This window comes from Mesoplodon bidens (genome assembly GCF_964165515.1).
Source record: "Mesoplodon bidens genome assembly, chromosome: 3".
In the NCBI taxonomy this organism is placed as follows: Eukaryota; Metazoa; Chordata; class Mammalia; order Artiodactyla; family Ziphiidae; genus Mesoplodon; species Mesoplodon bidens.
The window spans coordinates 62,579,714-62,593,559 of record NC_138178.1 but is presented as its reverse complement, the minus strand read 5'-3'; the positions used below and the strand labels follow the sequence as shown (position 1 = coordinate 62,593,559).

The window sequence follows — 13,846 nt, the reverse complement described above, 5'->3', positions numbered from 1 at the left end:
GTCAACAGACACTACCTATTGTACATGGGTTGGCTGGAGGCCTGGGCTTATCGTGCTAACTTAGGGACCCAGGCTGACATAAGCTTCATTTTGACGCATGCCAGTGATCATGATGACTGATCACCATGCAGGGAAAAGAGTATGCTATGGTTTCTGCAACTGAAATGAAATGCTTCTGCTTTAAAATGATGCATGTCACTTTTCACTGGCCTGGTGGAAGCAAGTCACATGCCACTCCCAACTTCAAGAGGACAAGTAAAGGCACTCCTGCCATGAGCCTAGAAGGAGGCAAACCAAATTTTTTGGTATTAATGATTATCAAAACCATTCAGACCCTGGGTAATTTATGACTCTCTCAGCCTCAGTTTCCCTACCCACTAAATGAGCACAATCATTTTGTAAGGATTCCTTGTTGTAAGGACCCCTAATCAAATGGGGATTTTGATGATGAGGCAGGATGGCTGCATCCAACTGAAGCTTCCATCAGCTGAAAATCTTGGTCCCACCACAGGCAGCCCTGTAGCCCTCCATACAGAGCTGTCTTCAGAATGACTTTTGTCCAAAGATACATGCCGACCTTTTTGTCACTCACACACCTGAAGTCTTGAAGGATATAGTTTCATTTCAATCAACAACATGCCATAGCTGTAGCTTGCTAGAAAGCTCAGTCTGGAACCATCAGCTATCTGGTTCATGTTGAAAGCTTGAGTCCACTTTGGCTTGAGAGTATGAGGGTCATGGTGAATGCTCCTTCTTCTAGGTTCTTCAAGTTTTCTCCTCGAATTGAGTCAGGTCACCAGGACTGCTTACTTGATTCCTCTGTTTCACTCTACAGACACTCCCCAAGATGTCTGTTCTGAGTCAGCGATGAGCTAAGCCACAGAAATCCTTTGCCAACCAAGGATTGACGGCGCTCAGGGTAGTACCAAAAATACCCTGAAAAGGGGCATTTCCCAAACTTCCATGCAAACAGTTGTGACCACATTGCCAGAGCACTCAGCTGGCTCCTTTCCTATGGGTCGTTTTGCTATGCAGTCATTTGTCCTCTTCCTTCCTCCTCTGATAAACTAGGCTGTGAACTTCGTGAGAGTGGGGACCACTTTTTCATGCAGGTTTCACATCGGATGTGAAAACCTGGTACACAGTAGATACTCAATGAATGTTCGCTGCACAAAAATGCTTCTGAAGATTCTTCATATAATACAAGATTACTTCCTTGTAGAATTTAGTGCCTAAATTGTCTAACTAACAATTAGTCTAGTTGAACTTCAGGCCTGAGATTCTAAGTAGCTAAAATAAGGCCAAAATGGGGGAGGGGGAATAGAAGGGCGAGGAAAAGGAGGACGTTCCACGCTGAGGGAGCAGATGTAGAGGCAGTAAAGCACAAGGTAATACCAGGCACGAGGAGTGCATCATTTAGCCTAGAAGGTTAATACACGGGGTTAAAATGGGAGGCTGAAGCCAGATGCCAGTAGAGGGTCTAAGGTCAAAGTCCAGAAGGAAGAAACAGCAGGACTTTGATAGGGAACAATGAGAGGAAGGCTTAAAAGAGCTCCAAGAGCTCCAACAACTGAAAGGCAGGATGGGCGAAGAAATATATTCCCAAAGCTTCCTCTAATTTATGTGCGCTCCCCGCATTCACAGAGGAATAAGCAGAACGCAGACTTCTTCCTTCCCCAGGGCCGAAAACAGGAGCTCCGCCCCTCCCCGTCACGTGGCCAGAAGCGCCCCTGGCACGTGACCTATCTCGCGCTAGGCCAATCAGCCTCTGCAGGGGCGGGAACGCGGAGTCCGAGGGGCAGGAGGATCGATTGAGACCGCCTCTTCTCGCGAGCCTTGACGCCGTTGCTCCTCAGCCGCCCACGGCCGGGAGCGAAGGTCTCGCGAGGCTTGGGCGCTGCGGCGGTAGGAGGAGGACGGGGAAGGACGGAGCCGAGCCACGGCTGCCTCCCTCGCTCTCTCCCTCGCGCGCTCGCCCGCCCCCTCCCTCCCTCCCCTCCCTTCCCCGGCCCCGGCTCCGGCCTCGGCCCGTTCGGTGTTCGGTCTTCTGCAGGGAGAATGTCGGGCTCGTCGCTCCCCAGCGCCCTGGCCCTCTCGCTGTTGCTGGTCTCTGGCTCCCTCCTCCCAGGGCCAGGCGCCGCTCAGAACGGTAAGCGGGGCGCCGGGGGCGGGCCGGGCGGGGGCTGAGGGAAGCTGGCGGCCGGAGAGGGCCGTTCGGGGCCCGAGGAGGTGGTGGAGCCAGGGGAGGGGGGCCGGCATTCGGAGTCTTGGGGGCTGCGGGCCCGAGAGGAGCAGATGCCTGTCGGGAGTTCGAAGAGGCGCTGGTGTGAGAACCGGAGGCGCCTATCCGAGAGGTGGGGGCGTCCGATAAGAGCCTGAGGTGTTGTTGACTTAGAGGCTCCACGTCGTGGGGCTTGTCGCTCCGAGTCGGGGAGGGGACCCCGAAGAAGCCGACGTGAGGAGCTGGCGTAGCGGGGGCGGTGAGGAGGGGGCGCAGCGTTTAAAGGCGGCACAAGACAGGCATTTGTGTTTAAGGTGACGGAGAGTGGTGTCAGGCTCCCGAAGAGAACACTGGGGTCACTGGGGTCGTCCAGGGTTCTCCTGGGGCCCCGTAAGACTGGTGATATCCTTAAAAAATAAGAGAGACGTGGGGGGAAGGGAGTACTGAAGAATACTGAGCAGAGTACTAGAGCCTTAAGGAGGGGGTGAAGAATCAGGGAGCCTTGGCTGTGGAGGTGGAGGGAAGGTGGGTGGAAAGCCAAGATAGTGGGCTGACTGCAGTAGGGAATTTGGAAAGAGGAGCAGCAGTGGCTCTAAACGAGATGGGGGAAGAGAACTGGGTTTACTAAGGAGGGTGCAGTGTTGGGCATTCTAGGGTAGTGGTTGGGAGAGCAAAAAGGAGTTTCTAAATAAGGAGAGTAAAAAGGAGAAGAGGATGGGGAGAAAGGGTTGAAACTGAGGGAATTATTTATTATAGAAATAAGGATTTCTGGCTGTAGAGATGGGGTTGGGGGAAGACAGAAAATAAGGGAAGGGAGTAAAATGCAGGAAGCCGGGGGTGTAATGTTGGTTTGCAGTGTGGAGGATATATTAGGAAAGGGGGGAGCTGAGTTTTGGCAAGTGCTGTTTGATATTGGTTGGGGCCTTTGGGAAGGCAGGGACCCACAGCTGAAACTGCAGTGGTGGGATTGAGAGCAGTCACTGGAGAGAGAGAGAGGGGGAGAGAGAGAGAGAGAGAGAGAGAGAGAGAGAGAGAGAGAGAGAGAGAGAGAGAGATGGAGGAAGTGGGTTTTTAAGATCGAAAAGTTTCAAGACAGAAGAGACAATATTTCTGAGGAACATAAAAGTACTCCCTGGGATGTGTGCAGGGTACAGTGGAAAGGAGAGAATTGGGTTTTGAACTGAAGCTCTTTAGAGAAGATGGAGAAATGGTGGGGAAGTATGGTGAGGGGGGATGTAGACAAAAAAGATTCCGATTGTTAAAGGTATGTGTTACAGTTCAGCTGCTGAATTGATCTTTCAGAGATGAGATTAGAAGTATTGTGAACCCGTTTCTGCTCTTGTGGAAACAACCTTTAAGAGGTTTAAAAAATATTTTTATAGGAAAAAATTTATGAAAAAATTTCTGTAAAAAAAGTTTACAGTCATACATGACTGTACTGAAGAGTGAACTATAAATTCTTTTGTTAATTCTTCGGTGTTTCTTTGTTGTTATGCTAGAACAATTTAAATTACTCTTGTTGGAATAGCTGAAATTAAAATGGCTTTCATTAAAGAAAAAAGCGAATGGAGTTAAGCATTCTAAGGAGAATCTAGGCTTAAAATGCTGAAGATTACAGTGAAAATATATCAGTAAAGATCGAAAAAGCATCAGTTAAATGTAAGTGTTTGTCATACCAAATTGTGTAAATAAAATCTTATGTATGCTTCATGGCCTTGAATTATCACTGCAGGGGTCAGGAAGGAAACATTTTTCTGTCTCTAGCATTGAATATACGAAGCATATTGGGTATTTTCTCTATTTTCCTCCAAAGCATGAGGCCACTAAGGAAGGCAAGGTAGAGTTAGTTTGATTTGTCTTATCAGTTTTTAGTCTGTGTTAACAATATGACTTAAGCCTAATACTAATTTCAGCTATTCAATTTGTGTAAAAAGCAAGGTTTCATTTGGCACAATAGGTGAGAGATTTTTGATCTTAACATGTTCAATCTCTGTGCTGGCATAGCTTCTTCAAAAATTTATAATACGGTGAAATTGTAGTTTCTTAGCAACTAAAGCAAGGTTTTTGGATGGGCCTACAAAGACTCATCTGGCTATTCTCAGTGATATGTGTTCTAAATACAGCATAGTGCAGCCTTTTCCTTGAAATGAGCTTGAATTCAGTCACATGACATGACTGGTGAAGTGAAGCTGAGCTTGTAGTTGACCCAAATGAATGTAAATTTAATTCAAGGAAGAAATGGCTATTTTTTTGAGTTTGAGTCCATGTAGGTAAGGATGCCATTTTATAGCTTTTTATAGCATGTCTGTAAGATTAAAGCTTTCAATTGGTAATAGCTCTACAATCGTCTGACCTCATGTCATGGAGTTTGTATTTTCTTATAATGTTTTTCAGAAATGGATACTATGCTCTGGATGATGGTGAAAAGTTGGATTATCTATTTAAAATGATGACTTTTTAAAAAACGTCCCCAAACCGAAGTATTTCTGGATTATGTGGTAGTTTAGACTGAGTATAGTTGTTTTTCTTTATTCCTAAAATGAAGAATTTGGACTAGATGACTCTCAAGGTCTCTTCTAGCTGTGACCCATTACCGTAGAGATTCAGGGTTTTTCATTCAGATAGAATTTTTTTCCCATCCAAATAGTTAGACTTGTAGGACCATAGTTTCAAGTAAAATCCTATTTAACGTGTCATTTTAAAGGAAGAAACCTGTCCTAAAATATAACCTTCCTGGTAAGACTTTGAAAGCTTTAGAGTGAAATTAAAATTGAATAAGTGTAAACCAGACAGTATTGTATGATGATCAAGAGCACAGACTTTGGATCCTGATAGACCTGGGTTTGAGTCCCATCTCTTGGTAGCTGAGTGACCTTGAGCAAGATGCTTAATACTTCCAAGTCTCAGTTTTATCATCTGTAAAATGGGGTTTATAATAATGCCAATCCCCTAGAGATGATGTGAGAATTAAATGAGACAATGACCATAAAGCACTTAGGTTTCTGCCTGGCATATAGTGAGTCTCAGTAGGGAGTAAATTTTTACTATATGTAACACTTGTTACTCTATGTAACATATGTTACTATATGTAACATATGCTACATTACTATATGTAGCATAAAAATACTATATGTACTAAATGTTTGCTTACTATAGTGAGTAAATGTTACCTATTACTATTATTATCCTTTAAAAATACCATTATTAATTATTTTTCTTCATGTATATATCAAGCATTTAATTGTTAATGCTGCTCACTGTCATCTTGAAAAAAGTTAAGTAGGCCATTTGAAGGCCCCAGATTTGTGCTTTTTGCTTATGTAACTTTTTTATAAAAGTGACCAGCTGTGCTGCCTCTGCAATTGTAGATTCTGGTGAGGAAGTTCATACTTTCATTTCATTGTCTGGGAGATTTCATGGTTTTCTTTCTCTTTCAGTGAACTAAATTCTTTTCATGGCTAGGTAGCACCTTTTCATAGCATCTCATTGTTGTGAATAAGAGAAATAGAATGTAGTGCCTGGCACACAGTGAAGTGTTGGAGATGTTAACTGATGAATGAATGTGAAGTGTAAAAATGTAATATATTCATACTGAAAATATAAAAATAGACAATTAACACTGTTTAGGGGGAGAAGGTGAGTCGAATGATCTAAAATGAGTTTATTAATGATCTAAATTTTAAGACACCATTTTGCTTGGGTGATACTAGATAGTTGTGAACATTGTGCTTTGTAACAGTGCCAGTATTTGCATTAGATGATTCATGAATCTTTTTCTTTTCTGTCAAGTGCTGTTTGCTTCAGTGGTTTGGCAGGTTCTCTCCCTGAGTATGTTTTTAGACGTGTGCTATTGATAGTGCATCTCTGCTTTGGGTGAACTAAAATGAGCAATGGAAGACGTGTTATCTATAGCAGCTGTGGCACAAATGACATGCCAAATATCAAGCAACAAATCTTAACATAATTAGTCCAAATAAGATTTTAAATGACCGGAAGAAACTATTTGCCTTGGAATTTATTAGCATTTCCTAAGGAGATCATAAGCCTCCAGACTCTCAGGCAACTGACAACAGTGTCACTACTGATGTAATGAAGCACCCAGGCATGAGAAACTGGTCAGGGGACGAGGGTGCTAAGGCCATGTTACAACATCAGGATCAGTTCCTGGGCTCTAGTCTTTGTTTTTCAAGATTCCTGGATCCAAATTAGGGAAAGATGCAGGTAGGTTTTTGTGTTGTCAGACATAACAGAGTTTAACGTGTTAGTATACCAAGGTTTAAAACAATAAAAGGCAATAAAAGCATTTATATGTAAATGTAACCCACAGTCCAAACATTTACCATAAATTAAGATTGAAGTTCATTACAGGTCTGACTTTGTGTGAGTTATACAGATCCTCATGAAAAATTAGACTGTTTTGTCTTGAAGGAATCCCTTGATTTTTCTCATTAATACAATTTTAATGTGAAGCATGTTCTCCTCCTGTGGAGTATACCTTTAGACATTAATAAAAGACAAAATGTAATTGTATTGTCTGTATTTTAATTTTTTTAATAAAAGTAAATATTTAGCTGGACCTGCAGAGATGACCAGATATGACTAGAAAAGTACTCTGTCAATTTGGACATTGTTTTTCATTTATTTAGTTTGAGCTACTTTTTCAAACTAAGATGTTTCATATTTAAAATCTGAAATTTTGCTGGCTCTATGTAAAGGTGTTTTTTCAAGACAATTTGGGAAGGAGATAAGGTGTTAATATCTATACAAATGAAGCATGTAGGAAAATAATGAGACTGTTTTGGATATCACACAGGAGATGTTCAATAAAAGCTTGAATAAAATTATGCAAAGAAATTTTGGAAGAAGTGAATTGTGTGAAAAAATTTCGGAGGCAGTCTATTCAGTTTGTTTACGGTGAGCACAGTCTGGACAGGATCAGAAGTAGAGAATGAAGTTCTAAGAGAAAAGACAAAAGAAAGGCTATAGTTAATAGTACAAGGAGAAAAACAAGAATGAGGAATGAATCTTCCTTTGACAAGCATCTGGAAAAATAGAATCTGTTAGAAAGAATAAATAGACCAGGGTCCTCTAAAGTATATCCGAACATCAAAATTAAAATATGTAATGATGCAAAATCACCGCCTGTGAACAGTTGGCCTTCCTTTCAGTGTTCCTCTTTAAACAAAACACTATCATTTTACATGAATTTTTATAAATGCCATTGGTGATATGGAGCTTAATTTTAAGCACCTTAGATAATGCATTTTTAAATTGTGAGGTTCTTGTGGATTTTTTTCCCCCCGGAATTCCTAATTTTAGTTGGTAAGGATTAGCTTTGTGAAAGCAGGAAACTTCTCCAGTAAAACTAGTTGAATACAAACTTGCATTTTATAGGCTTATATATATAGAAGTAAACTTCCCACTGAATTTAAAGTAAAATACTGTACTGATCCTATGTAAAAACATTATTCCAAAGGTATTGATGTTTACATTAAAAAATTGAATACACAAGTAAATTGTATGGCTTTCAGGTTTATTCAAGAGTCAGGATTTGTACAATTCCAGTTTACTATGTTGTCTAAAATTGAAAGTAGGCCAATTTTTTTTGTTGTTGCTTGCTTTTGTGTATATGCAAAAATAGACGTTTATTAATCAAACTTAATTAACTTGAGGTTACTTTTTCGTTATTGTTGGGAACTTTTAATTGGTCTGTGTGGAAACGGGGGTTTACTAAATACTTAAAGAATTCCCCTGGTTATCTACATTTATTTGCATACAGTAAGTCCGTGGTAGATTTATTTGATGTTCCTCACACATCTACTGTTTTTTTTGTTTTGTTTCTTGTTTTCGTTGTGTTTCAAATTAAAAAAAACCTAGTCTTATCTCTTCATTAAAGCTGTGGCTGGCTTTGATGGAAACATGTTGTGTTAAGTTCCTTGTACTAAAAAGTACTGAATGCTATTCTTTTGCATTTCTGGAAACAATTATGGAATGTTTTAAGACTAACCTTCTTTCTAAATAATCTTATTTACTGGAACCTTATGGTATGCTTTATGGTTTTTTCCCAGAAGTATGTCAGTTTGGATAGGCTTTGCTTCCCTTTGCTTTGTCTTGATGTATATCATTGTTACACCCAACTATTGCTTCAAATTGACTAGACGGTGAAATATAATGAGATGATTTGAGATCACTCTGAAGGTGTCAGGATTCTGTATATTATGTAAGGCTCTATTATTAGAAAACAAAGTTCCAAATTGCACCCATAGTTTTAATCCTATCCAAATGTATACTCAAATTCTAAAAGTGATTAAATATAAAATACAAGACAAGATGTCCTTTCCGACAGAATACTAACAAGGCAAAATGTTCCATATGCAGTAAGATACATTAAAAAAAAAAAGTGAGTGTGCTTGCATATGTAAATTATGTCATCGATTTTTCTTTTCTTCCTGATGATAGTATTTGTAAACCACTAGACTACATGATGTGTAAATTCCCTTCCAGTTCTAAAATTACACAGTGCTATGGACCTTACAGTTTAGGTACTGCTTCTAATGGTTAAAAGGCCTAGAGAGAGAATGCTTTGTTTTAGTAAATTTTTTGAAACTAACTTTTTGGAATTAAGGAAAATTGATTTGAGGCCATGCACTGTTTTGAAATCCAACTGCCTGTAAACCTACTTCAGACAACACTTGTAGTTCATGTTTCAAGAAGGCAGAATGGTGTCTGTTATAGAGATCGCATATTAAGCTTGCTAGGAAAATTGCCAGTGTGAATTAAACAATTAAGAAGTGAAAATCACTGCCAGGTAGGTAGATATTTTGTGTTCTCTTTGTTGGTTGAAAAGTAGTTGACTGTTGAAGAGGCAGTGAAGCACACTTAACTAATTGTATTTTTATGTTATCCTTTGAGAAGTTTTGCTTTCTGTTTATGAATTAATTTCTCCTGTCCCTATGCATTTGTTAAAGACCTTTAAACCTGTCCATTATAGTTGAACAGGGCAACCCAAGCATTACCTGAATTAAATCTAAGCAAGTTTATAGACTGATATTCCTTAGAAACAGAGTGTCAAAGTCTCAGTTTATAAATTTATTGGTTATGCTACCTTATTGGGTAGGTCCATTTCCTATTTTTTCTTTTTTACATTTTGTTAGAATTTCAAACATTAGAAAGTAGAATGAATAATGTAGTAAACTCCCATATAATCGTCATGTAGTGTCAACGGTTATTAGCCACAACCTTGCTGCTTATTAATTTAAAAATAACCTGAAAAATTAACATTATAAACTAAAATTTTCTAGGTGCTGAAATGTAGTTAGTTAGGGATTAACTTACGTAAGTAAAATAGAAATAATTTGGTTCATATGTAACTATGTTGTAATGACTTTAAAAGTATAAAAGCCCATTAGCAAAAGGCTTTCAAACTTTTGTCTTGACCCAGATAAAGAAATAGACTTTATTTGTGACTAAGTATATGCAGAAATATGTAACGTTTTGTGAAATAATATCTTTTCTTACTCTAATGTATTTGAAGGAAACCATTGTGACCTTCTAAATTGATTTCGTAGTTCATTAACAGGCTATGAGACTCCTGTTTGAAAAACAGAGCATTTTCAAGTATGGAATAGGTTTGTTTTATTTTTATATACTATGTAGTCTGAAGCAATATGATGATTTTTGTAAACATAAGGACTTTCACGAGGCATTTATCAGTAATATCAGCATGTACTGTTATTAGTCATCATTAGTAAAGAAAATACAGCATTGTTTAATTAATATGTTACCCATTACTTATATAATATTGATTCCCCCTCTCCATTTGAATTTCAGAAAAAGGGAAAGCTGCAATAATTTGAATATCATAAGCAAAGCACAAGTTTCCCAGTATGTTTAGTTGTCCTTTCTTTTAAATTAGCGCTTATAGTGATTATTCCCTGGCCTTACCTTTGAGTTATTGCTTGAGTACAGGACTGGGAGCACTACAATTTATTCTGAGCTGAATGCTTACACTTTTCTGGTGAGTACAGAATGACTTGAACACTGGCCAAGGGAAGAGACGGAAAGCAGAACCATCACTGAAGAGTCATTTGCCTTTCCTGTTTAAGATCCTAGAGTAGCAAGTTTATTTTCTTATTTTTAGACATTGCTTCTTGAAGGAAAAAAAGGCAAGATGTCCTGTACTGTGTTGGCAACTATCTGTGAAATAATTTTCAATCCATAGATTGAATGAATATGTTAAATTTAATTTAGAATTTTTTGATTATACAAGTTTAACAGGTTGGAAACCATTGTGGAGCACCTGGAAAAAATAGCTAAGCAGCTCCAGCATGGAAATTAATATTGTTTATGCTGAATCTCAAATAATTCATCAAGGAAGATGAAATAAATGGCCTTAATGCAAACCAGGAAGCTGGAAAAGAGCAAGTATAAAGAGGTTTCAAATAACTTGCAGTGAACTGTCATTGAATTATCCTTAGACAAAGAAGATAGTGATCACATATCAAAATTATGGTTTCTATTTTCTTACTAGGATTGAACTCCAAGTAATTACGAACACTTTCCAACCACATTTAGGAAAAGATGCAGATAGTTCTACATTGATGGTAGCATGAGACTTAGGAGAAAAGCCTGAAGGAGCTAAAATTAGGAAAAGGGAGCACTAGGGGGATGTGATTATCTATTAATACCTTCAAGGTAGCAGTGTAAATGAAGTAAGGGAATTAGGCAGTCTCCAAAGATGGATGGGCTGTATCAAAGAGCAGTGGACTAGACCACTGGGAAGAAAAGCATAGGTTTAGTGTTAAAGAGGTGATTTAAATGAAACTAGCAGAAGAATAGAGTTATTTGCAGTCACTCATAGTTAGAGCCATTGTAAGTAGGGCAAAGAGCTGGTTGACAGGGACTTCATAAAACAAGAGAGTATCTCTTTCTGTTATATCTATTACTCGTTGAGGAGTTCAAGAGGAGAAAAAAACCTTTATGGGAATGATAAGAAATGAGATGGGCTTTCCAGGAGTTTTTTTTTTTTTTTTTTTTTGGCTATGCCACTCAGCTTGTAGGATCTTAGTTCCCTGACCAGGGATTGAACCAAGGCCTTCAGCAGTGAAAGCCCAGAGTCCTAACCACTGGACTGCCAGGGAATTCCCTTTCCAGAAGTTTTTAAGGGTCAGAAATTAGTTTCTAACTCTAAATTTCTATGATTATGAATTCAAGAAAAATGGTAGATTAACTTTGGAATCCATTAAAGTAGCTTTTAAGACCTGCCTGTAATACTTTAAACAGGATTCTGTTTATTGTAACCTTCATAAGCAACTTTTTTGTTGAGTTATCAAAAATCTACACTGAAATTTTTCCAATCTCTGTTTCACACACAGAAGCATAAGCTTTGTAAGAGTTCATTCACTAGACTGGATGGAACCTAGTAAAAGTTTAACCTTTGGCTCTTAGAAATTAGACTTTTCTTTTGTGTGGTAAATTTAGCTATTAAGAAAGGCTTATCATCAGGAAATGAGCACTTCCAGACTAACTCTTAAGGCTTCTCAGTCAAAATACTGCTGTGACAGAAGCCCCAGCCTGTTTTATGAGTGGAGCTGGTGCTGCAGTACTTTGGTAGAGATGGGAGCTCACTTTAATTAGCTCGAAGACTGTAGGGTTGCTAGGTAAAATGCAGGACACCCATATATATTTGAATTTCAGATAAACAACTAAGAATTTTTATTTCGTACATCTGGTGCTCCTAGAAGAATGTCTTTTTTGCTGTTTTGACCTTCCATTTAGAACTTAACAAAGAGTCTTGTAATTTGGTGAGTTTTTGTGTATCAAAAGAAACCTTTAAAAAGTAGATTTAATATGAGCAAAATCATGTTACATTGCAAATTTTGTATGAGTAAGTGTAGTTTAGGGTAGTATTATTTTATTCTGGTTACATCACATTTCTATATGTTTTTTTTTTCCCAATTCTGCTACCTTACATTTGACAGAGTAAGTTTTTCATTTATTCTCTAAAAATTAAAGCTATTTTCAAGAAGGGTGTGAGGAGAGGGCCTCAGGCTGTTTTTGTTTGTTTGTTTTGTTTTGTTTTTAGCAATTCCCCTTTTCTCTCCTTACCTAAAATATTTAAAAATTTAGGGCACTATTGTCTGAGGGTATATGATAGAGATGTTTCTGGGGCTATTGGTTCAAGGATTGTCCTTTTTCAGTTTTTGCTTAGGGACTTGGAACATATTTGCATTTTTGTCTTGAAAGAAGAAAAGGAATGAATGAAGATGTGACTGACCACACCCTTTTCTTCCTAGTGGGTTCAGAATAATTTTAACTTGATTAATTATAACCACCCGATTTAGAGAGTCAGGGGAAGTGAATGAGAGATGTAATTTCTTTATTGCTAAATTTCAGTACTAAGAAAAAATCATGGTTTCATGAGATTTATTGTAAGGTCTTTGATCAGAGGTATGTCACTGTGTCAGTCATTCAGTATAAGAGATCTACCTTTTCTTTTGGTGTGGACTGGGGTGAGGTAGCTATAAGAATAATAAGAATTGAACAGTGTAATAGGCTCAAGGGTGAATGATATTAAGTAACTTAAAGCATAATCATAACTATACTTAAACATTTATTTGAAATATATTTAAGGCAGTTTTAAGAAGTATTAAAAATAACTCATGGTTTTTATGAAACTAGAAAATTAATATAGTTTAACTTTGATGCCTAAACTGAGTTGGAGACAGTAGTACTGGATAAGTAAATTGATACAGTCTGTCACCCTTGTAAATGTAAAATGTAAATAAAAACTATGTTCAGAAGGTCGTTTTGTGGGGCAATGTAGTTGCATGGAAAGAGCGCTGGATTTGGTAGTAGCCTTGAATTCTATTTCTATTTCAGTTTCAGTGGTTTCTACTTTTTAAATTAGTATAATACTTAATCTGTAGGGTTTTTATGAGATTAGATGATAATGTAGGGAAAGTGCTTTATAAACTGCTTTACTGTACAGTGGCATGTATGTATAGCTTTGAATTATAGGGCCTGGTACTTATAAAGTGTTTACTTTTAATAGGTTAACTACAACTCTGGTAGTTCATAGGAAAGTGAAGAGGAAAATAAAGTTCTAGTGAGAAGGGCCAGATTATTTCAGGGTTGGTTTTATGACTGTATCATATCATAACATGTGCATTTTAGATGGTTGTTACCAGACTAGCCTTTTCACTGAATTATCTCCCTCTACTAGGGAAGGTGAATATTAATTTTTTATAATCTTTGTTATGTACCTCCCAGTACTGTTCTCAAGTTAAACCTAGTTACAGGGACACCGTGTTACCCTTCTTCCTCCTTCTCTCCCTCCCCCAGGTATGTGACAGAAAGCAATGTCAGGTATCTTTCTTGTATCCTCTCTTTATAACACATTTTTGTAACTCACCTTTGCTATCCTGAAGTGAAATTCATAGGTGTTTTAACCTACATACACACTATTAAGAAAAAATATATATGTAATCCCTTGAATGTAATATAAAGGAGAAAACAACTTGGTAAAATATTTATTCAGTAGTTCAGTCTAAATGCTCAGGCATGACTACACAGGAAGACAATGAAGTAGTCTGCTGTTTTGTCCATATGTAGAAAAACCAGGAA

At 38.2% G+C, this 13,846-nt stretch overlaps 1 protein-coding gene across 1 annotated transcript in view; it reads left to right on the top strand.

The window, feature by feature from the left end:
* The first annotated feature begins 1,879 nt into the window (after positions 1-1,879).
* The window catches only part of NPTN (neuroplastin), a 55,324-nt gene continuing 43,357 nt past the window's right edge, over positions 1,880-13,846 (top strand). Inside the window, exon 1 of the mRNA XM_081227635.1 lies at positions 1,880-2,149. Within this exon, the coding sequence (XP_081083761.1) occupies positions 2,059-2,149 (91 nt within the window). The 5' untranslated portion in view covers positions 1,880-2,058. The remainder of the gene's footprint in view (positions 2,150-13,846) is intronic.